Source organism: Dendrobium catenatum, unplaced genomic scaffold, assembly GCF_001605985.2.
Source record: "Dendrobium catenatum unplaced genomic scaffold, ASM160598v2 fragScaff_scaffold_998, whole genome shotgun sequence".
NCBI classification, from domain to species: Eukaryota; Viridiplantae; Streptophyta; class Magnoliopsida; order Asparagales; family Orchidaceae; genus Dendrobium; species Dendrobium catenatum.
In genome coordinates, this window is record NW_021319460.1 from 952,938 (window position 1) to 976,049 (window position 23,112).

At 34.0% G+C, this 23,112-nt stretch overlaps 3 protein-coding genes across 3 annotated transcripts; all 3 read right to left on the bottom strand.

Moving 5' to 3' along the window:
• Positions 1–214: 214 nt before the first annotated feature.
• LOC110106643 (DNA-directed RNA polymerase V subunit 7) lies at positions 215–3,277 on the bottom strand. The gene is made up of 2 exons (XM_020836595.2): positions 3,203–3,277; positions 215–928 (listed from the first exon to the last, which is right to left on the bottom strand). Exon 2 carries the CDS (start codon positions 915–917, stop codon positions 384–386), a length of 534 nt encoding a protein of 177 aa, XP_020692254.1. The 5' UTR covers positions 918–928; positions 3,203–3,277; the 3' UTR covers positions 215–383.
• Positions 3,278–7,799: 4,522 nt separating this feature from the next.
• Positions 7,800–10,421, bottom strand: LOC110106642 (IQ domain-containing protein IQM2). Its single transcript, XM_028697810.1, has 10 exons — positions 9,976–10,421; positions 9,741–9,855; positions 9,546–9,611; positions 9,361–9,449; positions 9,166–9,253; positions 8,927–9,073; positions 8,754–8,846; positions 8,559–8,660; positions 8,405–8,477; positions 7,800–8,266 (listed from the first exon to the last, which is right to left on the bottom strand). Exons 1-10 carry the CDS (start codon positions 10,419–10,421, stop codon positions 7,800–7,802), a joined length of 1,686 nt encoding a protein of 561 aa, XP_028553643.1.
• A 4,392-nt stretch (positions 10,422–14,813) lies between these two features.
• Positions 14,814–22,345, bottom strand: LOC110106670 (subtilisin-like protease SBT1.2). Its single transcript, XM_020836624.2, has 2 exons — positions 20,453–22,345; positions 14,814–15,704 (listed from the first exon to the last, which is right to left on the bottom strand). The coding sequence occupies exons 1-2, from the start codon at positions 22,343–22,345 to the stop codon at positions 14,814–14,816; spliced, it is 2,784 nt and encodes a 927-aa protein (XP_020692283.2).
• Between the last annotated feature and the right edge of the window lie 767 nt (positions 22,346–23,112).

The window sequence follows — 23,112 nt, forward strand, 5'->3', positions numbered from 1 at the left end:
GTTTCTGTGTAAGAACAATACAGTGTTCATTACAGAAATCTACAGTGTTCATTACAGAAATCTATGCTTTTGAAGCTTCATTTGTGTATCATCTGTCTCATTCAATCCATTCTAATCAAATTTGAATCTAAAAATTTTGAAATAAAAACTTTTCCAACAAAGAAAGCATAATTTTAAGAGAACCAAACAATCAATTACACAAACTATCCTTTGCTTCAAAAAACGTAGCTGCTAAGGTACAGACATATATCCCTTACATGAAAGAAATAGAAGAACATAAAGCTTCTATGAGAGTATTTACAACCTGCTATGAGGAAATCTATATAATATTATAGTGATTTCAAAAGTTGAGCCAAAATTCCAACAACTGAGCATACATAGGCTCAAATAGGTCCAAGGAAATCACCTGCAAGAGTTGCCAGCATTTGGAACCCTCTATCCCATTCAATCCACTTAATCCCAAGAACTTTGAACCTCACCTTGGTTCCTTTCTCCATTGTTGAATGTTGATCCTCATTCACAAACATTGGCTCTTCAGCCATGCTGAATTTGAAATCTTTCATCATCTTTTCTGAGAGAAAAATATTTTGTATCGGCCCAGATTTGAGAAATATGCCATGCTTCAGAACCTTATCAATGGTGCCAGCTAAGATCTCACCCTTACAAGGTTTCACAGTGGTGCAACTGAAAGATACTGGAAAGATGACTTCACCAGTAAGCTCGTGAACTTGACCTTCAGCTACATAGTTTAGAGTGGTGACTGCGACATAGTAGCCGTGTTCCTTTGATGCTTTCTTACATGCAATGTCATCAAGCAGACGGAGGATTATACCTTTACGAAGTAGAAGACCTTTGGAATCTAGCTGATCGGGAGGAACAACTACGTTTCCTTTCATTTCAATCTCCAAAAACACCATGTTTACCAATGCTAAAAATTTGAAATCATAAAAATAATAATTCATAACCATCATATTGCAAAGGAAGTTTTGCACCTATACAAATGCACACAACTCGTAGAAATTCAAAAATACTGACAATATAGGGAAATACAAAATTAAACAAAAAAAAACTATTTATTAGTGGACAAGAACTTGCTTAATAAGTGGATCGTAAAGAAGCTAAATAAAAATGTTTTGATGCTTTGTGGTTTGATATGGTTGAACATTAAATAAATACAAAATATAGCAACGAACCTATATATTACAATAGTTTAAGGCATAATTACAATTCAAACTCAACAACAGACTTGATTTTTGATAACTCATCATCATGATCAAGCTCATCTGTATTATGACAAATACCACCTATTGTAATATGTCTCATTGTAATTATCATATTAGATTAGGCCTATAATCATGGGTAGTCATGAGACGAATTTGCCCCAAAATTTCAAAAAATTTGCAACCAAGACTCAATAAAGGAAGAATTTTGTACTTTTACAAAGGAGTTAAAATATTTTGTATGTAGAAACAAAATCTATGCACTTTTCACCGGACAACTATTGTTGTTTTTAACATGTCATGATAATAAAGGAATTCATATGAGAAAAAGGAAAGGGAGAGAATGAGAGGTCAGCAATTGTCACACCTTGATTACTCGCCTCGATCATATAAGGGATACTCATGAAAGGAGAGGAGAAACATCCTCTCCTTGAGTATTCTGACATGGCTTAGAACACTTCAGATCTCCTTAGAGGACCCGAGTAGTATTAGACATGATCCAATATGCAAACCATAAGAACATGCTTGTAGGAAACTTTTAAATATCCAAAGTGGAGGACTAGAAACTTGGTAAAACATCACAATAATAGTAAGAAATTTACTAAGGACATTATAAATAAAATAGGTTCAAAGGATAATTAAATTAGCTATATCATTTAATTGTGTTTAGGTGATAAAATTCTGAAATGACATAAACTGAAAGGAATTACACTATCATGAAATAGATTACTCATCAACATTGCTTAGCCAAGATCAACCTGAAACATGAGAAACCATAATTATCTATGGCATAAAAGGTGATGGAAAAGGCATCATCGGAGGAATGTTTATGAACAGAGAAGATTATGCGAAAGATAAAAAATTAAAAAAAAAATGTTTGGAAGGAGAAGCTTATGCGGTGGGGTGGCGAGGAGCTCTTGATCGGTTTGAGAAATGGGCTTGGATTGATCATTACCAGGAAAAATTGTTCTCACCCTTGATACGAAGAGTGATTTTGAAGAGTATCGGGATCTAAAGCAAGATGGTAAGTGACTCTAGATTCTAATTGGCAATTGTTGTGGTGTGGAGGCAACCAACAAATAAAACATGTTGTGAAGGAATGGAGGGACTGTAGTTGAGGTTGTTACGGTGTTGGTAGCCAGCAACCGAGTAACAATTTTTTTCCACAAATCTAACATTCATGATGTGAAGAATGAGATTTGACTCCCCTATTGAAGTTAGTAAAATGTCCACCACTAAAAAATGTTCCCTGGTTAGCCGTGACTGCGACCGTGAGGAGAATGATAAAGCCGACCCTTATTCCTTCCTCTAGGTGCCATAAAGGGAAATGTGTGACCGATAGGTGGAGTATGTTGAAATATTCAAACAACTTCATTAGCAAAACTGATTATGTTGGACTGCTTCAATGGATAAGATTGATTATGCTGGCTGTGTAGTGTAGTAGAGTGAAAATGACTGTTGTTGGAGTGCTTTTCAGTGCTGGCTAATTTACCCTCCAACACCTATTGCGGTCGGTTACCAAATATCTCAAGTAAACCCTAAACAGAGTTTACTTTGTTTGGTGTAATGTATAAAGTTCCATAAAGCAAAGCCATCTAAGGTGCCAGGCTTTTACCCAACAGCATTAGGAGTTTCATGCATCAGTATCTAGCCTATGTATATGGAAAGAAAAGAACAATAAAGCACCAGAAAACCTCACAAAAATCACTTTTTTTGTTGTAAAATGATAGAAACGCAGCAAACGCTTATAAAAGTTGGATTTTTTTCAATGTATCATCAAACAAGAAAGAATAAGATCAAATGCAGACAGTGAAGCGAAGCTAGAACAATCAAACTTAACAAAATGAGACAAAGGGCAACCTCACTTGCCAATACCACATTTCACCAAATGCAAAGAAACAAAATTTCTGTTCAGAGTAACCAAAATCTAATCTTTTGTAGAATACTAAAAAGGATTCAGGATTTGGTGGAGGAGAACTTACAGGCAAGCCTTCACCGTGCTGGAGAGATGTGGATCGGGGCTGGCTTTGTACAAAGAGGGGCTTGCTCGGAAGGGCTAGTTTTCTTCGGAAAAAAATTAAATAAAATAAAGTCAAATAATAATTTATTTTAATTATTAATCTTATAATTACGATGTAAAAAATGTCAGGAGAGAAAAAACTTATTTTTGCGTCATTAGAATTTATATTTTTTCCAGAAATATTGACACTCTTAAATCAGTAAATTAATTAAAAATAGATTGCAGGATTAGCTTAAATAAATAAATAAAAGAGATGCCCAAAATTATAAGTCAATAAAAAAATTATAAAACCAAAATAGAATAGCTAAGAAGGATAAATTTATAGTGCCGTAGTAGATAATGTAGTGCATAAGAGTAAAGAGATAGTAAGTAGGAGTATCAAAACATGACTTGATCTATCAATTTGATTAGAATCTGGCCAAAAAAATTTAGATTTGGGTAAACCGATTTAATAAATGGATCGGGTTCGAGTTGATGATTTCATCCTAATTATTAAACATATTTGATTCGGATTGATCTGTGAACGCGCTTATGATTTTAAAAATAATTGGTTTAATATCTTTTTTATTATTTTTTTATACGTATAATCTTTTTATTGTTGATCAAATATCATAAATTTTACAACTAATAAGTCATAAAAAAAAAAAATCTTTTATAATCAAAACAAGTTAACGGGACGAATTTGGGTCAATCCAGTTACTAGTGGTTTACATTGGGTTGGTCTTTTTGACATATTATTAAATGGTCAAATTGAAGTTGATTAGATTTTGATGAGGTCAATTTGGGTCGAACTCAAACATAACTCGTCAACTCATTTTGGCAACCTTAATAGAAAGGTCTAATATTTATAGTGTAATAATTCAAACATGTGAAATAAATTTGTTTGAAAAATATGAAAATTTTGAAGTAGTTCACTTTGGCACTAATCTGATGAGCACTACGGCGTTAGGCCATAAACAATATATATACATCCCTGCCTCATCCCATTGACTACTTCACTTGGTTGCTTGGCTAAAAAGAAATTAAAAGAGAGGAAGAATAGAGATGAGATAGAAAAGTCTTTAGATCATATTTGTCAATCATTCTTGTTATAGATTTTGTTTTAGCAATAACTGCATGAACAATATACGCTTAAGATGCACTCGTTAAATATTTGAATATTGATACCAACACTGCTACGAATAATATTGTGACTGACACTAATACTATTTACTATTATTGATACGGTGATTGATGATTGATGATCGATGTAAATGTATTTGAGATATGATGAACTATAACGGGATAAATTTATATAGATTATCAGTATACATATTAATGCATATATTTCTTTATATGATTTATAGCGCATTCTTCTCTTTTATCTTGCATTGATTTTAGTTGCAATATTTTAGTTACTTGCTGGCTAATGTGCTCAAAAAAAAAATTATTGTATCAACATGTTCGCGACCTGATTGGACTCCGGACAATATGGTGACCGCACGTAATAATCTCTCATACGTCTGATTTGATTTTTAATTTTGTCTCTGCGGACCGGCTATTCGAACTATCGACGAGCTGCTGAGTCGAGCAATATTTTGATCGAACTCTGGCTCGGTGGCTCCATTATTCATTAAATTCAGACTTGATTATTTCCTGAGCTCAAAAAATTGCTCGAAGTAGATCTAGAAGTTTGATAAATTTGACTTAATGAGCTCAAATAATCTCACGAGCTGACTTGACTCATGTGCACCCCTAGTAATAGTAACAAGAGGCGTTAATAATTAGTAGTAGTCAACAGAGGTCATGACTTTGATGAATTTTTTATAATATCAAAAAGATTATTTTGATTGTTTTTAAAAATAATTTTATTTTTTATTTTCTTAATAATAAATAAATTAAATTAAAAATAATAAATAAAATAATTTTTCTTTAAAATAAAAATAAAAAGTGATGCCAAACAATCCTTACATTATTAAAAGTTAACAAAATATTGAAACTAAAAGCTAACAATTTTATAATATTTTTAATATTTTAATGATTTTAAAAAATAAAATTTCTTTGTGGAAGCAAAAATTTAATGTAAGATGAATAAGATTAAAGGATGTGCAATTAAGCTATCAAGCACTCATATTTACATTTAAAATTTATAAAATTGAATGATGACTTTTTAAATAATTAACATTTAAATATTCCACATTCCCAAAAAATATTCAAAAGTTATTAATCAACAAACAATAAAGTTATTATACATAAAAAATATAAATTATTATATGTTACACTCATTTTAAAATAAATAAAAATTTTAATAGACAATTATCACTTCTATTAAACTTACTAATTTCAATAGACTATAAATAAATATCTATTGTTTTTAAGCTTTTTATAATTGTAGACAGTAGCAATAATGATAAATTTTAAGATTTCAAATTATGGTGTGTTTTACACAGCAATCATTCCTTTTGGGCTTCCACTCTTATTGGATTCAAAGCCCTATGTGAAAATATTTCAAAAGTTCGCAAGAGAAATGGATCAAACCAATAACCAATAAGCATGAGATAGATGTTGTATCTCAATATTTCTCTTAACAATTTGATCTACAATGAACTAGGTTGGATTCCTTCGACTAAGGTTTCGTTTGGGAAGGCTTTCTTATTGATTCTTAAAATAATTTTCTAAATTGCTTTGAGATTCTTAATGATTCTTAAAATAATTTTCTAAATTGCTTTGAGAACCTATAAGAAAGCCACATAAACGAGGCCTAAAAATGGCAAGTATAAACAAACTACAAAGAAACAATTCACAGGAAAATATATTGAAGAGAATGTTAAAGTGATTTTGATGAGACATTTTATGTACCCGCCATAGCTAAAATAGAGTTACTTAATTGACTACATAGTGTAATTCTATAAAAAAAAATATAAAGGTTGAACTCTGATATGACTAAATACATAACAAGTGAATCATGCTTCGAGTCTACGTTAAGTTATGAAATTTGGCTAATTCTAATGGTGAGAACACATAGTAGGTTAATTAGTACTCTAGGCAAATTTTAGCATTCTTTGGGCAATTTGTCTTAATTTGTGTTGGACCTTGTGAGTCGATCTCTCAGACGTGTTTAGTAGCTCATATTGGATAGTCGAGTTAAAATTATCTCTTGATTACAAATTATAATGTGTCACTCCCACTCATTAAGGGGAAGACAATAAAGTACATGAAAGTATTTAGTTTGGAATCACATCAAATAATTAGAAAATATGTTAGTTTAAAAAAGTCAAGTGATTAAATCTCATTTTTAGGCATAATTTAAATGATCAAAGTTCAATAGCAGGTGTCTCCCACAATCTATCTAGGTTGTTGAGTGAGTTATAGTTGCATGAATCAATATATATATATATATATATATCATTTGATTGTTTGTAAATGGGATCATATATATAAAATGTTAGTTTTTATTATTTGGATTGATTTAATTAGAAATCATCATGAGTTTTCTACTTCATAAAATTTTCAAATATATGATGATTTCACATAATGAAAACTTTATTATGATATTCTAAAATACATTTTTGGTCTACAACCATATGAGCCCTAAATCCTAGGAACTGTTTGGTAGCACATAGGATTTGATTTAAGTAGGATTTCGTAAATCCTCTAAATATAGATTGATTTCGTAAATCCTCTAAATATAGATTTCGGAAATCCTAAGGGGCCGAAATCCTGAAAACTGTTTGGTAACATTCATGATAAATCCTATTAAATCTCGTGCGACTGTTTGCCAATAGAGCGGATTTAACAAGCGGACTCTTCTTCTGGAGCCAATGGATTTCGTAAATCCGGCAAAAAATAGAATTTCAGAAATACAGGATTTAGCAAGAAAAGGTAGAATTTTCAGTTTAAGGCGGATTTCATTTGCGGTGTTGGTTTTGCATTTTAGGCCTTTTGGCTGGATTAGCTCAAATCTATCTCAAATCCAGCCTAAATCCTGCTATCAAAACAGCCCTTTTTTAAGCTTCAAGAGAGTGCTTCCAAAAGCATTATTCTGATTTCATTGAGACATTACAGTGTGATTTTGTTTTGTATTTAAGTTGCTTCAGCTTTTCATCACTGGGAGTTTCCTTTGATTCAAAAACAAAGTTACACTCATCCAAAACTATTACAGAAAATAGTTCTCAATATTACTAGAGATCAGAGTAGTTTCTGCATACTATTGATCAGCTAGTCATTGATGAGGGCAGATCCAATGAACTTCAAAGTAGGATATCCATAATCATTCAACATTTTCAAACAAAAATCTTGAAGTCAAGAAATTTGTGCTGCTTAAAGTAAAGAAAATCCAGCAACAGTTCCAAATGAGATGACCAGAAGCAGTACCATTGAAACTGTAATACCCAAAATTAAGTTAAGAAATCTCAATTTCTTTTTGAAGTAAGATGTATATCCCTCTTTTCAGTATTTACTGAGAAAAAAAAATGTTACAGATGTAATATCTTATTTCACCTCTTTAAGAAATGAAGAGAATCAAAACAAATAATCTAAGCTTGCCTATGAATTTCGATTCATGCTATAAGAATAATCTACTATGTCTCAATGTTAAATTTAGATGTTTCTTGTGTCACTGGCCAAGGGCTTGATACAGCTCGAGGGGACGAAAACGGCCTTGAAAAACCAGCAGCTTTTGGAGAGAGACTGACTTGTTCGAGCGCACTGAATTGTAATTCTGAGGGGTAGTTCCTCATATAACCGATGCGAGCTCCAGCTCCTGTGGTCCACTTGAAAGGTAATTTTGTTCCCAATTGGCATGGCTTGATCACCTTATTTGAGCTCATCCTTTCAATGATGAGCTCTTCTTGTATTGGTTCTTCATCGCCATTTTCTTTCTCCTCTATGAAAAGACTTGGTTTGTGGAAGATTAACTGGCTTTTGGAGGGCGATGAGCTCTCCGCAGACTCATCTTCAGATTGTTCGGGTGTATCATAATTCTGATTTGACAATATTGTGCTGCTATCCGATCCCTTCTCTTCTTCTCCTTCACTTGCTTGGTCATCTGTGAAAGTTCTCTTCTCATCTTGGTCTCTTTCATTGGTAGAAATTGAATCCTTAGGCGCTGCAGCTTCAGTTTCCAATTCATGGAAGGAATTTGGCGAGTCGGATTCGAGTTGAGACTCGGTGTAGATATTTGAACTTGTCAAGTCTGATTCGGAATTTCGGCTTCGGAGAACGCTTCCCCATTCATCATCACCTTCTTCTGGGGCTTTCTGCATGGATTAGAGAAAGGATTTGAGCCATGAAATCATTGTGAACAAGAAGAAAGATGTGTTTTAAGTAAGAATATTAACCTTAACATCAGAGAGAGAGACGTTGTTTTCCTCGAGGAAGCTCATAAACTCCTCAAAATTTTCTTCGGTTGGACGGTAATGGCCACTGTGAGGCCAAACAGCCTATCAGAAGGAATAAAATTAGTACTCCAACATGGCAACATATCGAGAATGGAATCCACATTTACAAAAAGTGTAAACTTTTTAGTCTTTTACCTTCAAAATCCCATTTTTAACAACTAGCCTTCCAGCAGCAGACGTAGCAGCTCCTGCAAGAAAACTCGAGTGCTGAAACCGACCTTTCTTCTTCTGCAATCAGCAAGAAATTTATCAGATCAATTCATAAAAAAAAAAAAAATCCAGTGCATAGTTCACGAGTTGATACCTACCAAGCTAACATACAAATTCTTTGATGTGCTCAGTACAAATATCCATTTTGAATCTTTTGGACCTCCAGTTGTGTCCAGTATCTCTCTGCTCTTCTTATAAATGAGTCTACCTTCTTCAACAATAACTTCATAGGCCTCCCTTTCTTTCTGCAGAACAAGAGATAACTGATATTAAAATTTCTGTAAGACGAAAATTTCCTCTTCACTCGATCGATGTGATTTACAGAATCAATACTCACCGGGCCAAGATACTTGATACACTGCTGTTGAAGCTTTAATCGGTGACAAGCTTCTAAATTGACCTCCTTCCCCTCTCCCACATCAAGCCTGCAAATTATTGATGGTTCCTCCTCAGCACAAAGATAGGATAAATGATGGAATAAATGTTCAAAAATCAAATCTTTGAGCAAGGAAGAAAAGCTTCTTCAGCCTACCAGTAGAAGAAGGGCTGCTTGCTCTCGCAACGAAGCCAGCAATCATAGTAGAAATGGAGATTATGGCCGTATCGATGGCGCGGGTCAATCTGTTTGCAGAACAAATAAAGAAAAAAGAATGTAAAAAACAAGTTGCAGATTAGAGAACAAGAAAAAGCGAAGGTCATTGTAGTTTTAGTACATACCGCCTCCAGCCAGTGCTGCAGAGCTAGCTTCTGGGCTTTTGCATTCTTAGATAAACCTTTACCAACCTGCAAAGATAGATCCCGAATCAGAAAATGAATATAAATTTCAGCAAAAAAGCTATATAGATTCATACTGGCAAAAGGAAAAAGAAAAATCAAAACTTTATCATTTAATCAGAAGGGCACCGTGCATACCTTAGCAGCTCTGGTTCTAGCTCTTGACCACTTGGAGACCGCTGACTCAGGCTTATCAATATCAAAAAAGGACACAGAGCTTCTCTTAAGCAATGCAAAATCCAACAACTTCCACCTGCAGTTGGCCGAGTCAAAGATGCAATATAAGATGCTTGAAGAAAGAGAACAACATATAGAACAAGTAAGATACTAGATAACAAGAAGGAATAAAAAAGGAAATTGCTCGTGGTTATACCATTTCTGCTCAACCAAAACAGCACAATCAGCAAGTTGTCTTCTTGTTCTGAAGCTTTTGTAAACCTTCTGCAACTTAACAGCGGCGTCATGTTTCGGGCTACCGGGCTCTGCCCGGGGTGTCTCCGATGCTTCTTCACTGAACCTTGTGCGCTTAGCTGTGTTTGATTTTGTGGAGATTTCAGAGTTCTTAAATGAGATATTTGTTTCCAGGTGGATTGGATCGGCTTCCTTTCTTTTTAAATTTAAGGATCCACCAATGATAAATCTTCCAGAGCCAAAAGCCTTCAGCAGATTGGGGTCTGAATCACCACAGTGATTGTTATTTCCAGAACAAATATTGGATTTTGCATAGTCTCCGCTAAAACTAATGGAGCCCATGACGGCATCAAAGTTCTCATCTAATTGATTGGTTTCACAGCCAGGACATGAAAATGCCAATCCCATTTTGATTGAAATAAATGCTTGATCGATGAACGCCAAGATGATATCTTTCTCTTCTCGTTAATCCTGTAAGACAAAGATCAGTACAAATTCATTATAAATTAGAGAGAAAGAGAGAGAGAGAAATGGAGAGAGGAAATTTCATTAACAATGGAAACAAACAAGAAAAGGATTGGCCTTTCAAAAGATCATTCATTTTCCTCTACCAGTAATGATTTTAGATTTCTCTACATAAAAAAATCAAAAATTCTAAAAGGGTTCTTCAAGTTTTTTCAACCTCAATCAATTGAAACTAAAACAAATTCCCTCATGTCAGTTCCTTCTGACATCTTATAACTCCAACTTAAACCAGTAACCCAAACAAAACAAAAGAACTAAAATGCCAACAGAGTACATAAACTCATTTTACCAAACGGGAAACATCCCAAAATCCCCAAAAAAAATAGAACCCAAGAAAAAGTCGCCAGCTTCCCGATCAATCCAGAATCTTTCGAAATGATCACCAAAAAAGAAAAAGAAAAACACCCCCATTGATAAGAAGAAACAAAGAACAAACCTTTGCCTCTCTTGGTTCAAGAAGAAGAAAGAAGTGAAGATGGAAAGTGGAAGATTGAATGCAAGCTGAGGTTTTTAGATTGTTGAGCGGAAGAATGTATAGATATCTTCTCCTTCCCCTTCCTTTATAAGAAGAAAACAGAAGAGATGACGGTTTTGTGCTCCAAACTAACTACTGCCTTCTTAAATAGGGAAGAAGGAATGAAGAAGAAGGAGCTTCTCCTGTGGACCCAACGTGTTTCTTCGAGGGGCCCTCACCTCCCATTTCAATATGGTGCAGTCTTCCTCACACGGATTCTCGCAGACAATTCAACCGTGGTAGATTAACTGGCCATTTTTTGTTAGGCTCTTCATATCAGTTCATTATGACCATTTCAAATTTTCATTTTTTTTTACAGTTTTTTTTTTTTTACTGTCATTGTTTTACATTTGGGGGTAACTTAGCTTAATTAAGGGAAAATTTTCTCTTTCTATTTATTCAATTATTTTTTAATATTATTTCTATAACATGGGAAATAATATGTGAGCTATCTTGAACTTGATCTTGGTTAATGAATCGACTTCGAACTCAAGCTCGAGCTTAATTCTATGAATTCGAGTCGATTTTGTTTATAATGAAAATGACAAAATGATTGTAATTCAAGCAAATATTATAATAAAAATATAAAAAGAATGATAAATTAGAAAATAAATAATTCAAAATTACCTGATATAAGAAAGTGAGATATATTTTTTAATTCTTTATAATAGATTTATACTAGAACATTTTAATTTTAATGTTTTTTTTAAGTGTATCTTATAATGATATTTTTTTAAACAAGTCATCTCGTGAGCTAATTGAGCTTGGCTTCAATGTCAATCTTAGTAGAATATCCCTTATAATATATGTCAAATTAAAATAATTATTGTTATATTTCTTAAATAAGTTTATTTTAAAGGTAAATTGGATCCATTTTACTTAATTGGTTTAATGAAAGTGGGAAAAATCAATATTTTTTCACTAATTATGCCATTAATTTGCTTAAATAAAATGGAAATAAATTTTTTACATTTCTTGGAGGAGTGAATCTTTATTTTATTCTAAAAATAAATGAGATCACCTAAACATCTTCTAGTAAAAAAATAATAAAATAAATTAAGATTTGTCTTAGAAGAATGATAATTAAAAAAGGAAAGTATAGGGGAAAGAGTTTTTTTTTCAGGTATAAATGGTTAAATTTTAAATGCTTAAATTATTTAGGGGGGTTTATATAAATTTATAACAATTTATTTGCATATCTAATAATATTTAAATTCTTACAGTTATTTATAAAGCACTCTTATTATTAAATCATATTAAAATATATGCATGAAAAAATATATTTTATTTTATATAAGTTTTCATTAGTGACACTTTGTAATATAATTTAAAGATTATACTTAAATATGTAAATGAGGGGAGTACCTATCTAATCAAGTTATTTGATTATTACTTAGCTTGAACTAACTCACATTCATTTACTAAGCTCAAATTTGACTCGTTAAAAAAATTTTAGGCTTGTGATTGGCTCGATTGCTCGAGCTTTTTTGAAAAACTTGAGCATGACTCTAATATTGAACCCAGTTTTTTAGTTTTAAATTAAAAATTTTCAATTATTTTAAAGAATTTTTAGTTTTAATAATGAGCTCTAGTATAGACTAGAGCTCAAATATGTAGCTCAATAAGCTGGACTCGTGAGCGCAATAGCTGGCTCGACTACCTGCACTCTTAATTATAATTGTGAAGATATAAAGTAAATATAAAAAATTAGATCCTTATAAATATTAAATCCCCCAATTATTTATCTATTTTGTCAATTCCAATAGAAAATAATCATTTATTACCTTTATGAACTTAAAAATCATTTGAATATTTTTTTGTCATGTCTAATTAGACTATTCAAACTTTTCCTTGTGCCACCAAAAGTTAAAGCTGTATTATTGGTGGAGGTCAATACTAAAGATTTATAAAAGGAATAATTTGTATAAGTAGTATGTAATTTCAGATTAAGATGCAGTTTTTTATAAAGTCAGTTGTAAACAATGATCAAACAAAAATCATGGTAACATTCTAAAAAGCAAAGTAGTAAGAAAGTTATCCCAACTAAGCCTAAGGCTTTAGTTCAAGAAGCTTTCTTACTGCTTTGGTACAACTTTTTTACTTCTTTCTAAACAAATTTCTATTATAAAAATTTCAAAGTTCATGAAATTTTTATACAAAAAATGTTATATTAGAAAGTAGTAAGACAAATATCTCAAATAAAATCTAAGGCTTCAGCTTATTGCTTTGCTTTTCATATCACAATCATAATTTTGATTTGGTCATTACTTTTTCACTACTTGCAAGAAATTTTGTGCTTAGAAGATGCTTTCTACAACATTTTTAAGAAAGTTATTTTTTTCACAATAGTTTTATAATTAAGTTTACAAAATGTTGCAGCCGCCCCAAACGGACTTCAAATTAAATAAAAAATAATTAAAAACTTGTGAAGATTAAAATGGATTATTTCTTTGTATTTATGATGCTTTAGAAAACTATTTTATCACTGCAATCTAACCTTGATAAAAGGAAGGTGACATATATTTTCTTGATTAGTATTATTGACTATTCTGAAAGCTTTCCATTCACAAGCTTGACTTTGTGCCTCTTAAATTGATCAAACCACTAGATTTGATTGCATAAGTTGTTCAAAGGAAAATTTATTTATTAACTCCCAAGCAATAATGAATTGAACATTTTAATTAAAAGGCTGATTTTTCAAGTTCAAAAATTAATAAAGAACATTCCAAGCAAGGAATCAAGATAGTTACATATGCATGAAAATATCTTGTGCAAGCAAATTCCAAAGAATCAAATTACATATCTTAGAACATATTATTTGGTACAAGAACCTCTTTGAGAGTATCTCCAACAGAACGTCAAACGTGCGTTTGATGTCGTTCGGTCGCTCTAGCCGAACGCCAAATCTTCCGCCATTTACTTGCGGGTGAACAGTGTGACGTCAATATTGGCGTTGCACTGTTCACATACGCTATTTTGCTCTCTCAACCAGAAAAACGCGCGAAAGGGAGAAGGATCATTACCTTCGCAGAAGCATTTAAAATGGAGTTCAATTGGAGCAGCACCACGACATTTTAGAATTTTGCTGTATTTTGCCGTGAAAAATGTAGTTCTCCGTTGGAGATCTTATGCCCTGAGCCTGATCAAGCATAAATGATAGCCACAATCTTAAATTTTTTAGATAGGTTTTGCATTGTTAGCATTCTATTTTGAAGAAATAAGACACAAATCATAGAAGTTATCATATGATATAAAATCTATCTGCAACATTTCATATACACCATCGTAACATTTGGTGATGAGAGAGAAAGTTTGGAAATTTTCGATGGTTATGTGGTCGATTTTGTTCTCATCGTAATGTTGTGATGAAGTTGTGAGCAAATTAACTCCACAGAAATGTCTAAATGCTTAACCTGCCAACTCTTTTTTTTTATAGACAAATAACAATCTATTAATATCAAAAAATCAAGGTTACAATAAGAGAAAGCATGAAAAAAAATAACGAGAAAATTACAATAAAACGCGGGCTCAGTAAGTGGTAGAGGCTTCCAGCACCACAGAACCACACAAGGACCGTCCAAAAGGTGGAGAAAGCGGCCAAAACGAACCAACCCGAAAGAGCCACAACAATGGTTGCCACCAGCGAAGTTCAATGATGCGAGCCCCAACCCATCATTGCCCAAAACACAACAAACCAGCATATCGCTCAACCAAAACAGAAAATAAAGGCACGAAACAGGGACAAGTAAAAAATCAAGATATTATCGCCTACGGCGGCCCCTGCCCCTGCCACGAGCTCTACCCCGAGATCCAACATTAATAGTGGGCCTAACATTAACAATAGTGAAATCATATCCCGGGTCCGAACCCTCACAAAAATCTGGAGACGCCAAACCACCACCATTAGAAAATTCGGAATTAGGATCACCATCAGAAGAGTCTAACCAATTAATATGGTTCCTAATATCCAGACCAGAACTGTCGCCTAAGGAAGTGCCCACAATTCGCGTATCGACCAAACTGACGGGAACATAAATGAAATTATTTGCAACCTGAGTACAAGCCTGAGTCACAGCCACATCCAGGATCGGAGTAAGAACCCCAGGATGATCCTCAACAGGATTTCCCGCAACGTTAACCGATAAGATCCCATTACAAGTAGACGGTAAAGTAGGTGGAAAAAAAGGTGCATCATTAGGTGATAAGGCAAAATTAACATCCTCAGTTATACCAAAACTACTATCCAGCCTTTCAACACCTTCCCTAGCATCCACTGTACAGTTACCCACACCCTCGCGCGCACCATCGACGCGAGGAGAATCGATAACATTCACATTATTATGAGCCAAAACATAACCATCAACAACGCCATTGGAAATATCAACATTAGGAGAAAATAAAACAGGATCAACAACTCTCACTGCCACCCCAGGAGGCTCCAAAGCATCAGGCGAGCAAACCCGACAATCAACATCAGGCAAGACCTCACCCACCTCAACAACTAAAGGCAAAGCATCAACCGTCGGATCATTAACAATAATTTGACAATCTAAAACTCCTCGCTCCAAAACAACAGCACCCTTATCCGTAGAATTATCACAAGCAGGAGAATTAATCGGAACAGAGGGAGAAACAAGGACAAGGGGAATCACCTGGGCGACAGAGTTAACAACCGGAAAGGATTTTGAAACAAGCTTAGGACGATCCAATTTCTTATGACCTAAAGCTTTGCAAAGAAAACAAAAATTAGGCATACCCTCAAAAACAACTTTCTGCACATATACCCCAATTTCTCCGGACCCAACCAAACGGAATCGGGGTATCATCATATAAACTTTAATATTTCATTTCTAGCACCCATCTTTGATCTATGTGTGGTATACATATAATATTTAAGTTTTAAGTGCTAATATGTAAATAAAGTGATATACGGTCCCAAAAAATAATTACATGCATCCAAACAACTCCAAAGCATTCAAATATTATGTATTTCTTTTACGTTGCAGTCCTTCTTCAACAAACCAAATAACTCCTAAATGAAGAATTATGATAATAAGATAATTGATAAGTTGAGAAAATTAAAAATGGAATCATATACGGTCCCAAAAAATAATTACATGCATCCAAACAACTCCAAAGCATTCAAATATTATGTATTTCTTTTACGTTGCAGTCCTTCTTCAACAAACCAAATAACTCCTAAATGAAGAATTATGATAATAAGATAATTGAAAAATGGAATCACAAGTAATCTTTTAAACCTTAAATTCTAGTATTAGATATAAGAATTTTATATTTTTATATCTAATACTAGAATTTAAGGTTTAAAAAAGTTACTTGTGATTCCCTAAACCCTTCTTATTGTCTTACTTTTTATATCATAACCATAATTTTTGTACTAGAAGTTGGTTTTTACAATAGTTTTAAAATTTTATTTTTTCTACAACAACTTCATAAAGAAGTAAAAAAACAATTCCAAAGGAAGCCCTAGTGGTAGTTTATAATGATTTATTTTCTGTTAGTTTGTTAGCGGACATGTCCTATTTAAAATGTTTTAGAAACACCAACAAAATCACCACATATATATTTGAAGCTTGTAAATAAGCAATTTCAAATCATCAACATAGCATCCAAAGTTATAATCCATGATTTCATTTGCATATGCCATAGTTATTGCTAGCGAACTTATGTTGGCTAGGATTCTTGAATTTTGATGTATTTAATATGCTTAACTAAAAAAATTATGATGAGAATCACTTTGCGGAAAGAGGGAGTCATCACTTTTAAAGGCACCATCCTTCTTCTTCCGCTATCGCCACCGACAATATCCTTCGTTAGCCTCCACTAACGTTGACTATAACCCGCCGCCACATACCTTCATCAGCCATTTCTAATAGCTAGCTAGCATCATTTTCGGCTGCCGCCATTTGCCACCACTACTCCTATGGCCCCATTGCCGATCACCACCACCATTACTGGCCACTAACCACTATCATCTTCGAACTTTATGTTACATTCATTTTACTTCAAGCCAAATAAGAAAAATAAGGGGATTTACATGCACACCATCGCATATCACTATATTTACATATTTTATGCCCAAAACTTAAATATTTCATCCATTCCACCCATATACAACTTTAATATCAAATATATCACTCCTATATTTCATTTATACCACCCATATGATACTATCATATAAACTTTAATATTTCATTTCTAGCACCCATCTTTGATCTATGGGTGGTATACATATAATATTTAAGTTTTAAGTGCTAATATGTAAATAAAGTGATATACGATGATATGTATTTAAATCCCCCCAAAAAATAATTACATGCATCCAAACAACTCCAAAGCATTCAAATATTATGTATTTCTTTTACGTTGCAGTCCTTCTTCAACAAACCAAATAACTCCTAAATGAAGAATTATGATAATAAGATAATTGATAAGTTGAGAAAATTAAAAATGGAATCACAAGTAACTTTTTAAACCTTAAATTCTAGTATTAGATATAAGAATTTTATATTTTTATATCTAATACTAGAATTTAAGGTTTAAAAAAGTTACTTGTGATTCCCTAAACCCTTCTTATTGTCTTACTTTTTATATCATAACCATAATTTTTGTACTAGAAGTTGGTTTTTACAATAGTTTTAAAATTTTATTTTTTCTACAACAACTTCATAAAGAAGTAAAAAAACAATTCCAAAGGAAGCCCTAGTGGTAGTTTATAATGATTTATTTTCTGTTAGTTTGTTAGCGGACATGTCCTATTTAAAATGTTTTAGAAACACCAACAAAATCACCACATATATATTTGAAGCTTGTAAATAAGCAATTTCAAATCATCAACATAGCATCCAAAGTTATAATTAATCATTGATTTCATTTGCATATGCCATAGTTATTGCTAGCGAACATATGTTGGCTAGGATTCTTGAATTTTGATGTATTTAATATGCTTAACTAAAAAAATTATGATGAGAATCACTTTGCGGAAAGAGGATGTCATCACTTTTAAATGCACCATACTTCTTCTTCCGCTATCGCCGCCGACAATATCCTTTGCTAGCCTCCACTAATGTTGACTATAACCCGCCGCCACGTACCTTCATCAGCCATTGCTAGTAGCTAGCTAGCATCATTGTCGGCCACCGCCATTTGCCACCACTACTCCTATGGCCCCATTGCCGATCACCACCACCATTACTGGCCACTAACCACTATCATCTTCGAACTTTATGTTACATTCATTTTACTTCAAGCCAAATAAGAAAAATAAGGGGATTTACATGCACACCATCGCATATCACTATATTTACATATTTTATGCCCAAAACTTAAATATTTCATCCATTCCACCCATATACAACTTTAATATCAAATATATCACTCCTATATTTCATTTATACCACCCATATGATACTATCATATAAACTTTAATATTTCATTTCTAGCACCCATCTTTGATCTATGGGTGGTATACATATAATATTTAGGTTTTAAGTGTTAATATGCAAATAAAGTGATATACGGTGGTATGTTTGTAAATCCCCCCAAAAAAATAATTACATGCACATCCAAACAACTCCAAAGCATTCAAATATTATGTATTTCTTTTACGTTGCAGTCCTTCTTCAACAAACCAAATAACTCCTAAATGAAGAATTATGATAATAAGATAATTGATAAGTTGAGAAAATTAAAAATGGAATCACAAGTAACTTTTTAAACCTTAAATTCTAGTATTAGATATAAGAATTTTATATTTTTATATCTAATACTAGAATTTAAGGTTTAAAAAAGTTACTTGTGATTCCCTAAACCCTTCTTATTGTCTTACTTTTTATATCATAACCATAATTTTTGTACTAGAAGTTGGTTTTTACAATAGTTTTAAAATTTTATTTTTTCTACAACAACTTCATAAAGAAGTAAAAAAACAATTCCAAAGGAAGCCCTAGTGGTAGTTTATAATGATTTATTTTCTGTTAGTTTGTTAGCGGACATGTCCTATTTAAAATGTTTTAGAAACACCAACAAAATCACCACATATATATTTGAAGCTTGTAAATAAGCAATTTCAAATCATCAACATAGCATCCAAAGTTATAATTAATCATTGATTTCATTTGCATATGCCATAGTTATTGCTAGCGAACATATGTTGGCTAGGATTCTTGAATTTTGATGTATTTAATATGCTTAACTAAAAAAATTATGATGAGAATCACTTTGCGGAAAGAGGATGTCATCACTTTTAAATGCACCATACTTCTTCTTCCGCTATCGCCGCCGACAATATCCTTTGCTAGCCTCCACTAATGTTGACTATAACCCGCCGCCACGTACCTTCATCAGCCATTGCTAGTAGCTAGCTAGCATCATTGTCGGCCACCGCCATTTGCCACCACTACTCCTATGGCCCCATTGCCGATCACCACCACCATTACTGGCCACTAACCACTATCATCTTCGAACTTTATGTTACATTCATTTTACTTCAAGCCAAATAAGAAAAATAAGGGGATTTACATGCACACCATCGCATATCACTATATTTACATATTTTATGCCCAAAACTTAAATATTTCATCCATTCCACCCATATACAACTTTAATATCAAATATATCACTCCTATATTTCATTTATACCACCCATATGATACTATCATATAAACTTTAATATTTCATTTCTAGCACCCATCTTTGATCTATGGGTGGTATACATATAATATTTAGGTTTTAAGTGTTAATATGCAAATAAAGTGATATACGGTGGTATGTTTGTAAATCCCCCCAAAAAAATAATTACATTCACATCCAAACAACTCCAAAGCATTCAAATATTATGTATTTCTTTTACGTTGCAGTCCTTCTTCAACAAACCAAATAACTCCTAAATGAAGAATTATGATAATAAGATAATTGATAAGTTGAGAAAATTAAAAATGGAATCACAAGTAACTTTTTAAACCTTAAATTCTAGTATTAGATATAAGAATTTTATATTTTTATATCTAATACTAGAATTTAAGGTTTAAAAAAGTTACTTGTGATTCCCTAAACCCTTCTTATTGTCTTACTTTTTATATCATAACCATAATTTTTGTACTAGAAGTTGGTTTTTACAATAGTTTTAAAATTTTATTTTTTCTACAACAACTTCATAAAGAAGTAAAAAAACAATTCCAAAGGAAGCCCTAGTGGTAGTTTATAATGATTTATTTTCTGTTAGTTTGTTAGCGGACATGTCCTATTTTAATTGAGTTAATATTAGTGATATTTTTAGGTAATTTAGAGATTTAAATATTATATAAATTAACATAAATTTTTTATAATTAAATTAAATTTTTTAAATATATTTATCCAAACCCCGCTATTTTATATATACCTGTTTATCGGTATAGCCCAGTCCACAAAGATATGGAACATAATCTCCAGGTTGCAGGTCATAAACAAGTCCCGGGTCATCGGCTCGGGTCGGGTTCACATGCCCGGCGCCGAGGGCGAAGTATCCTGCGTCGCCGAGCGTCTCGTCGACAATCACCCCTCCGTCCCTATCCAACAGATCCGCCGTCGTCATCATCGCTGACTTTATGGCCGCCGGCGACCAATCTGGATGCGAAAGTTTCAACAAAGACGCCACTCCGGCCAACACAGCCGCTGACGCCGAACTCCCCGACACCATATTAAACGTCGGCAATGTCAAGTTTCCGGCATCGAGAGCTGGCGGACCAACCGGAAACGGCCACGCCGCCGCCACATTCACTCCGGGACCCACAATATCCGGTTTCAAGATTCCCTCATTTACCGCGCTGGGACCACGTCCGGAGAAATCCGCCACCGCCGGGGCCGGCGATGCCCCGTAGACCGTCCCCTTGAAATGAATCGTGGCCGTCGGGTTTGCCGTCGATGTAACGTATTCGACAATCCTAGCGCCCTCGGAATACCCGACGGCGGCCGTCGGCAGCACATGTACTCCAGCTTCTACCGTGCTCCGCCGCATCTCATCGTTAACGAGAATCATGGCAACACCGCCGGCTTTCGTAACAACGGCGCCTTTTTCTATACTGGTGTTCGATCCGCCGGTGTGGCAAAGAACGATTTTTCCCCTGACGTTGAGTCGATTCAGAGATCCATCGCTACAGGTCTTTGCTCTGGATCCTCCTCGTGCTCCAGGGTAAGCTATCGGAAGTAAAACAGAGGTGAATCCAACGGGCTGGTAAGAAGATTGGCCGTTGAACTCTTCTCCGCTTCCCAGCAGAACGGTGGCGCGGATTGATCTGTCTGTTGAGTCGGCGCCGACAGTAAGCATCCATGGAGCGTCGTTCTCCACAGTAGCCGGAATAGGGCCGGCGTTCCCTCCTGAACTGCTAACAAAAATCCCTCTTTCAACGGCTGCCAAGGCTCCAATGGCGACGGCATCGTCATAGAAAGGAATGGCGGTGCTGCCGAGAGAGATAGAGAGGACATCAACGCCGTCAGATATAGCTTGATCGATACCAGCCAACACATCGCTAGCTAAACAACCGTTAGCTTGACATACTCTGTAGATAGAGAGATGGGCGGCGGGGGCTAACCCTGAAGCCGTTCCCCTTGCGTTTCCCAACACGCCGGCGTTTTTGACGAGCCAACCGGCGGCGATACTGGCGGTATGAGTGCCGTGACCGTCGGAATCAAAAGGCGGGTCCTTTCGGCCATGGACGAAAGATTTAGCTCCAATGATTTTGTTATTGCACATTGCAGGTTTGAATTCGCAATGACCTTTCCATTTATTGGGTGGCGGGTGAGAGATTCCGGTGTCTTTGAAAGAAGGATGGGTGGGGAAAATACCTGTGTCGAGGATTCCGATGATGGATCCTTTGCCAAAGTTGGTGTCTTTCATGAAGCAGCTTTTGGGGCGGAGGTTTAAGAAATCGGAGATGTGGGTTGTATGGAGAGAAAGGAGTCTGTCGGGAATAGTGTGGAGGACGCCATCGAGTTTCTCAATGGCGATGGCTTCGTCGGAAGTGAGTTTTGCGGCGAAGCCACTAATAGCGGTTCGGTAGGAGTAGATGAGGCGGGGTTCGCCGGAGGTTAAGGAGCGGGTGGGAAGGAAGGATTTGTGGTAGTTTCGATGATCTTCTGCATTGAATGTTTGAACAGAATTTGGTTTCCGGACGTGGATGATGTAGGTTTCATGGCTGGAAACTTTAATGGTGGAGTTTAAGATGTTTAGTGGAAGAATTTGACTGTAAGATAGATGGAAGAAGAAGAAGAGGGGGAGTAGAAGAAGATGGCTCATTTTGAAATTGATGAAATGTTCATTAGATTGGATGGTGAAGGAGAGTTAGGGGGCTAGAAGGATATAAAAGGTTGAAGAAGAGAAGAAGGTTGGCGCCATGAATAAAGCATGGCGCTCAAAAACGCATTTTTGATCCGGTTACCATGTCGGCATTGCTGGCCTGGCCGGAAAGCTTCGGCCATGGCGGTTTACAGTTTACAGTTAACGAAATTAGCATTTTAAATAAAGAGAAGGAAAAAAAAAACATGCAAATTAATGAAGTATCTATATATTAACATTTAAATTTTTAAAATTTTTATATAATATTTTGAAGGAATTATATGGTTAGCACGAAATTTAAACATTATACATATAAACAGAATTTTAACATTATATATAATGTTTAAATTTTGTACATTTATTTATAAAATATTGTAATATTTCAATTACATTAAAAAATGTATTTAACATTTTCACCTAAAAACAGAATTTTAATAACATTTGTATAGGTTTTAAATTGCCACTCATGATTTTAAAAAAATAAATAAAATAAAATTAGTATCATTAACAATAATAATCATAATATTTTTATATGAATTTATATTAGCTTAGCCCTTTATGCTAATTCCATGTTCACATAGAACAAAAATTTATAAAAAAATGATTTTGAAATTATATCATATTATAAATAATTCAATATGTTTTTGAAATTTTAAATACAAGTATTAATAAAAATCTTAATTTTCTTTTGATCCTATAAAAGTTTATTCTTTGCCAAATCAATTTCT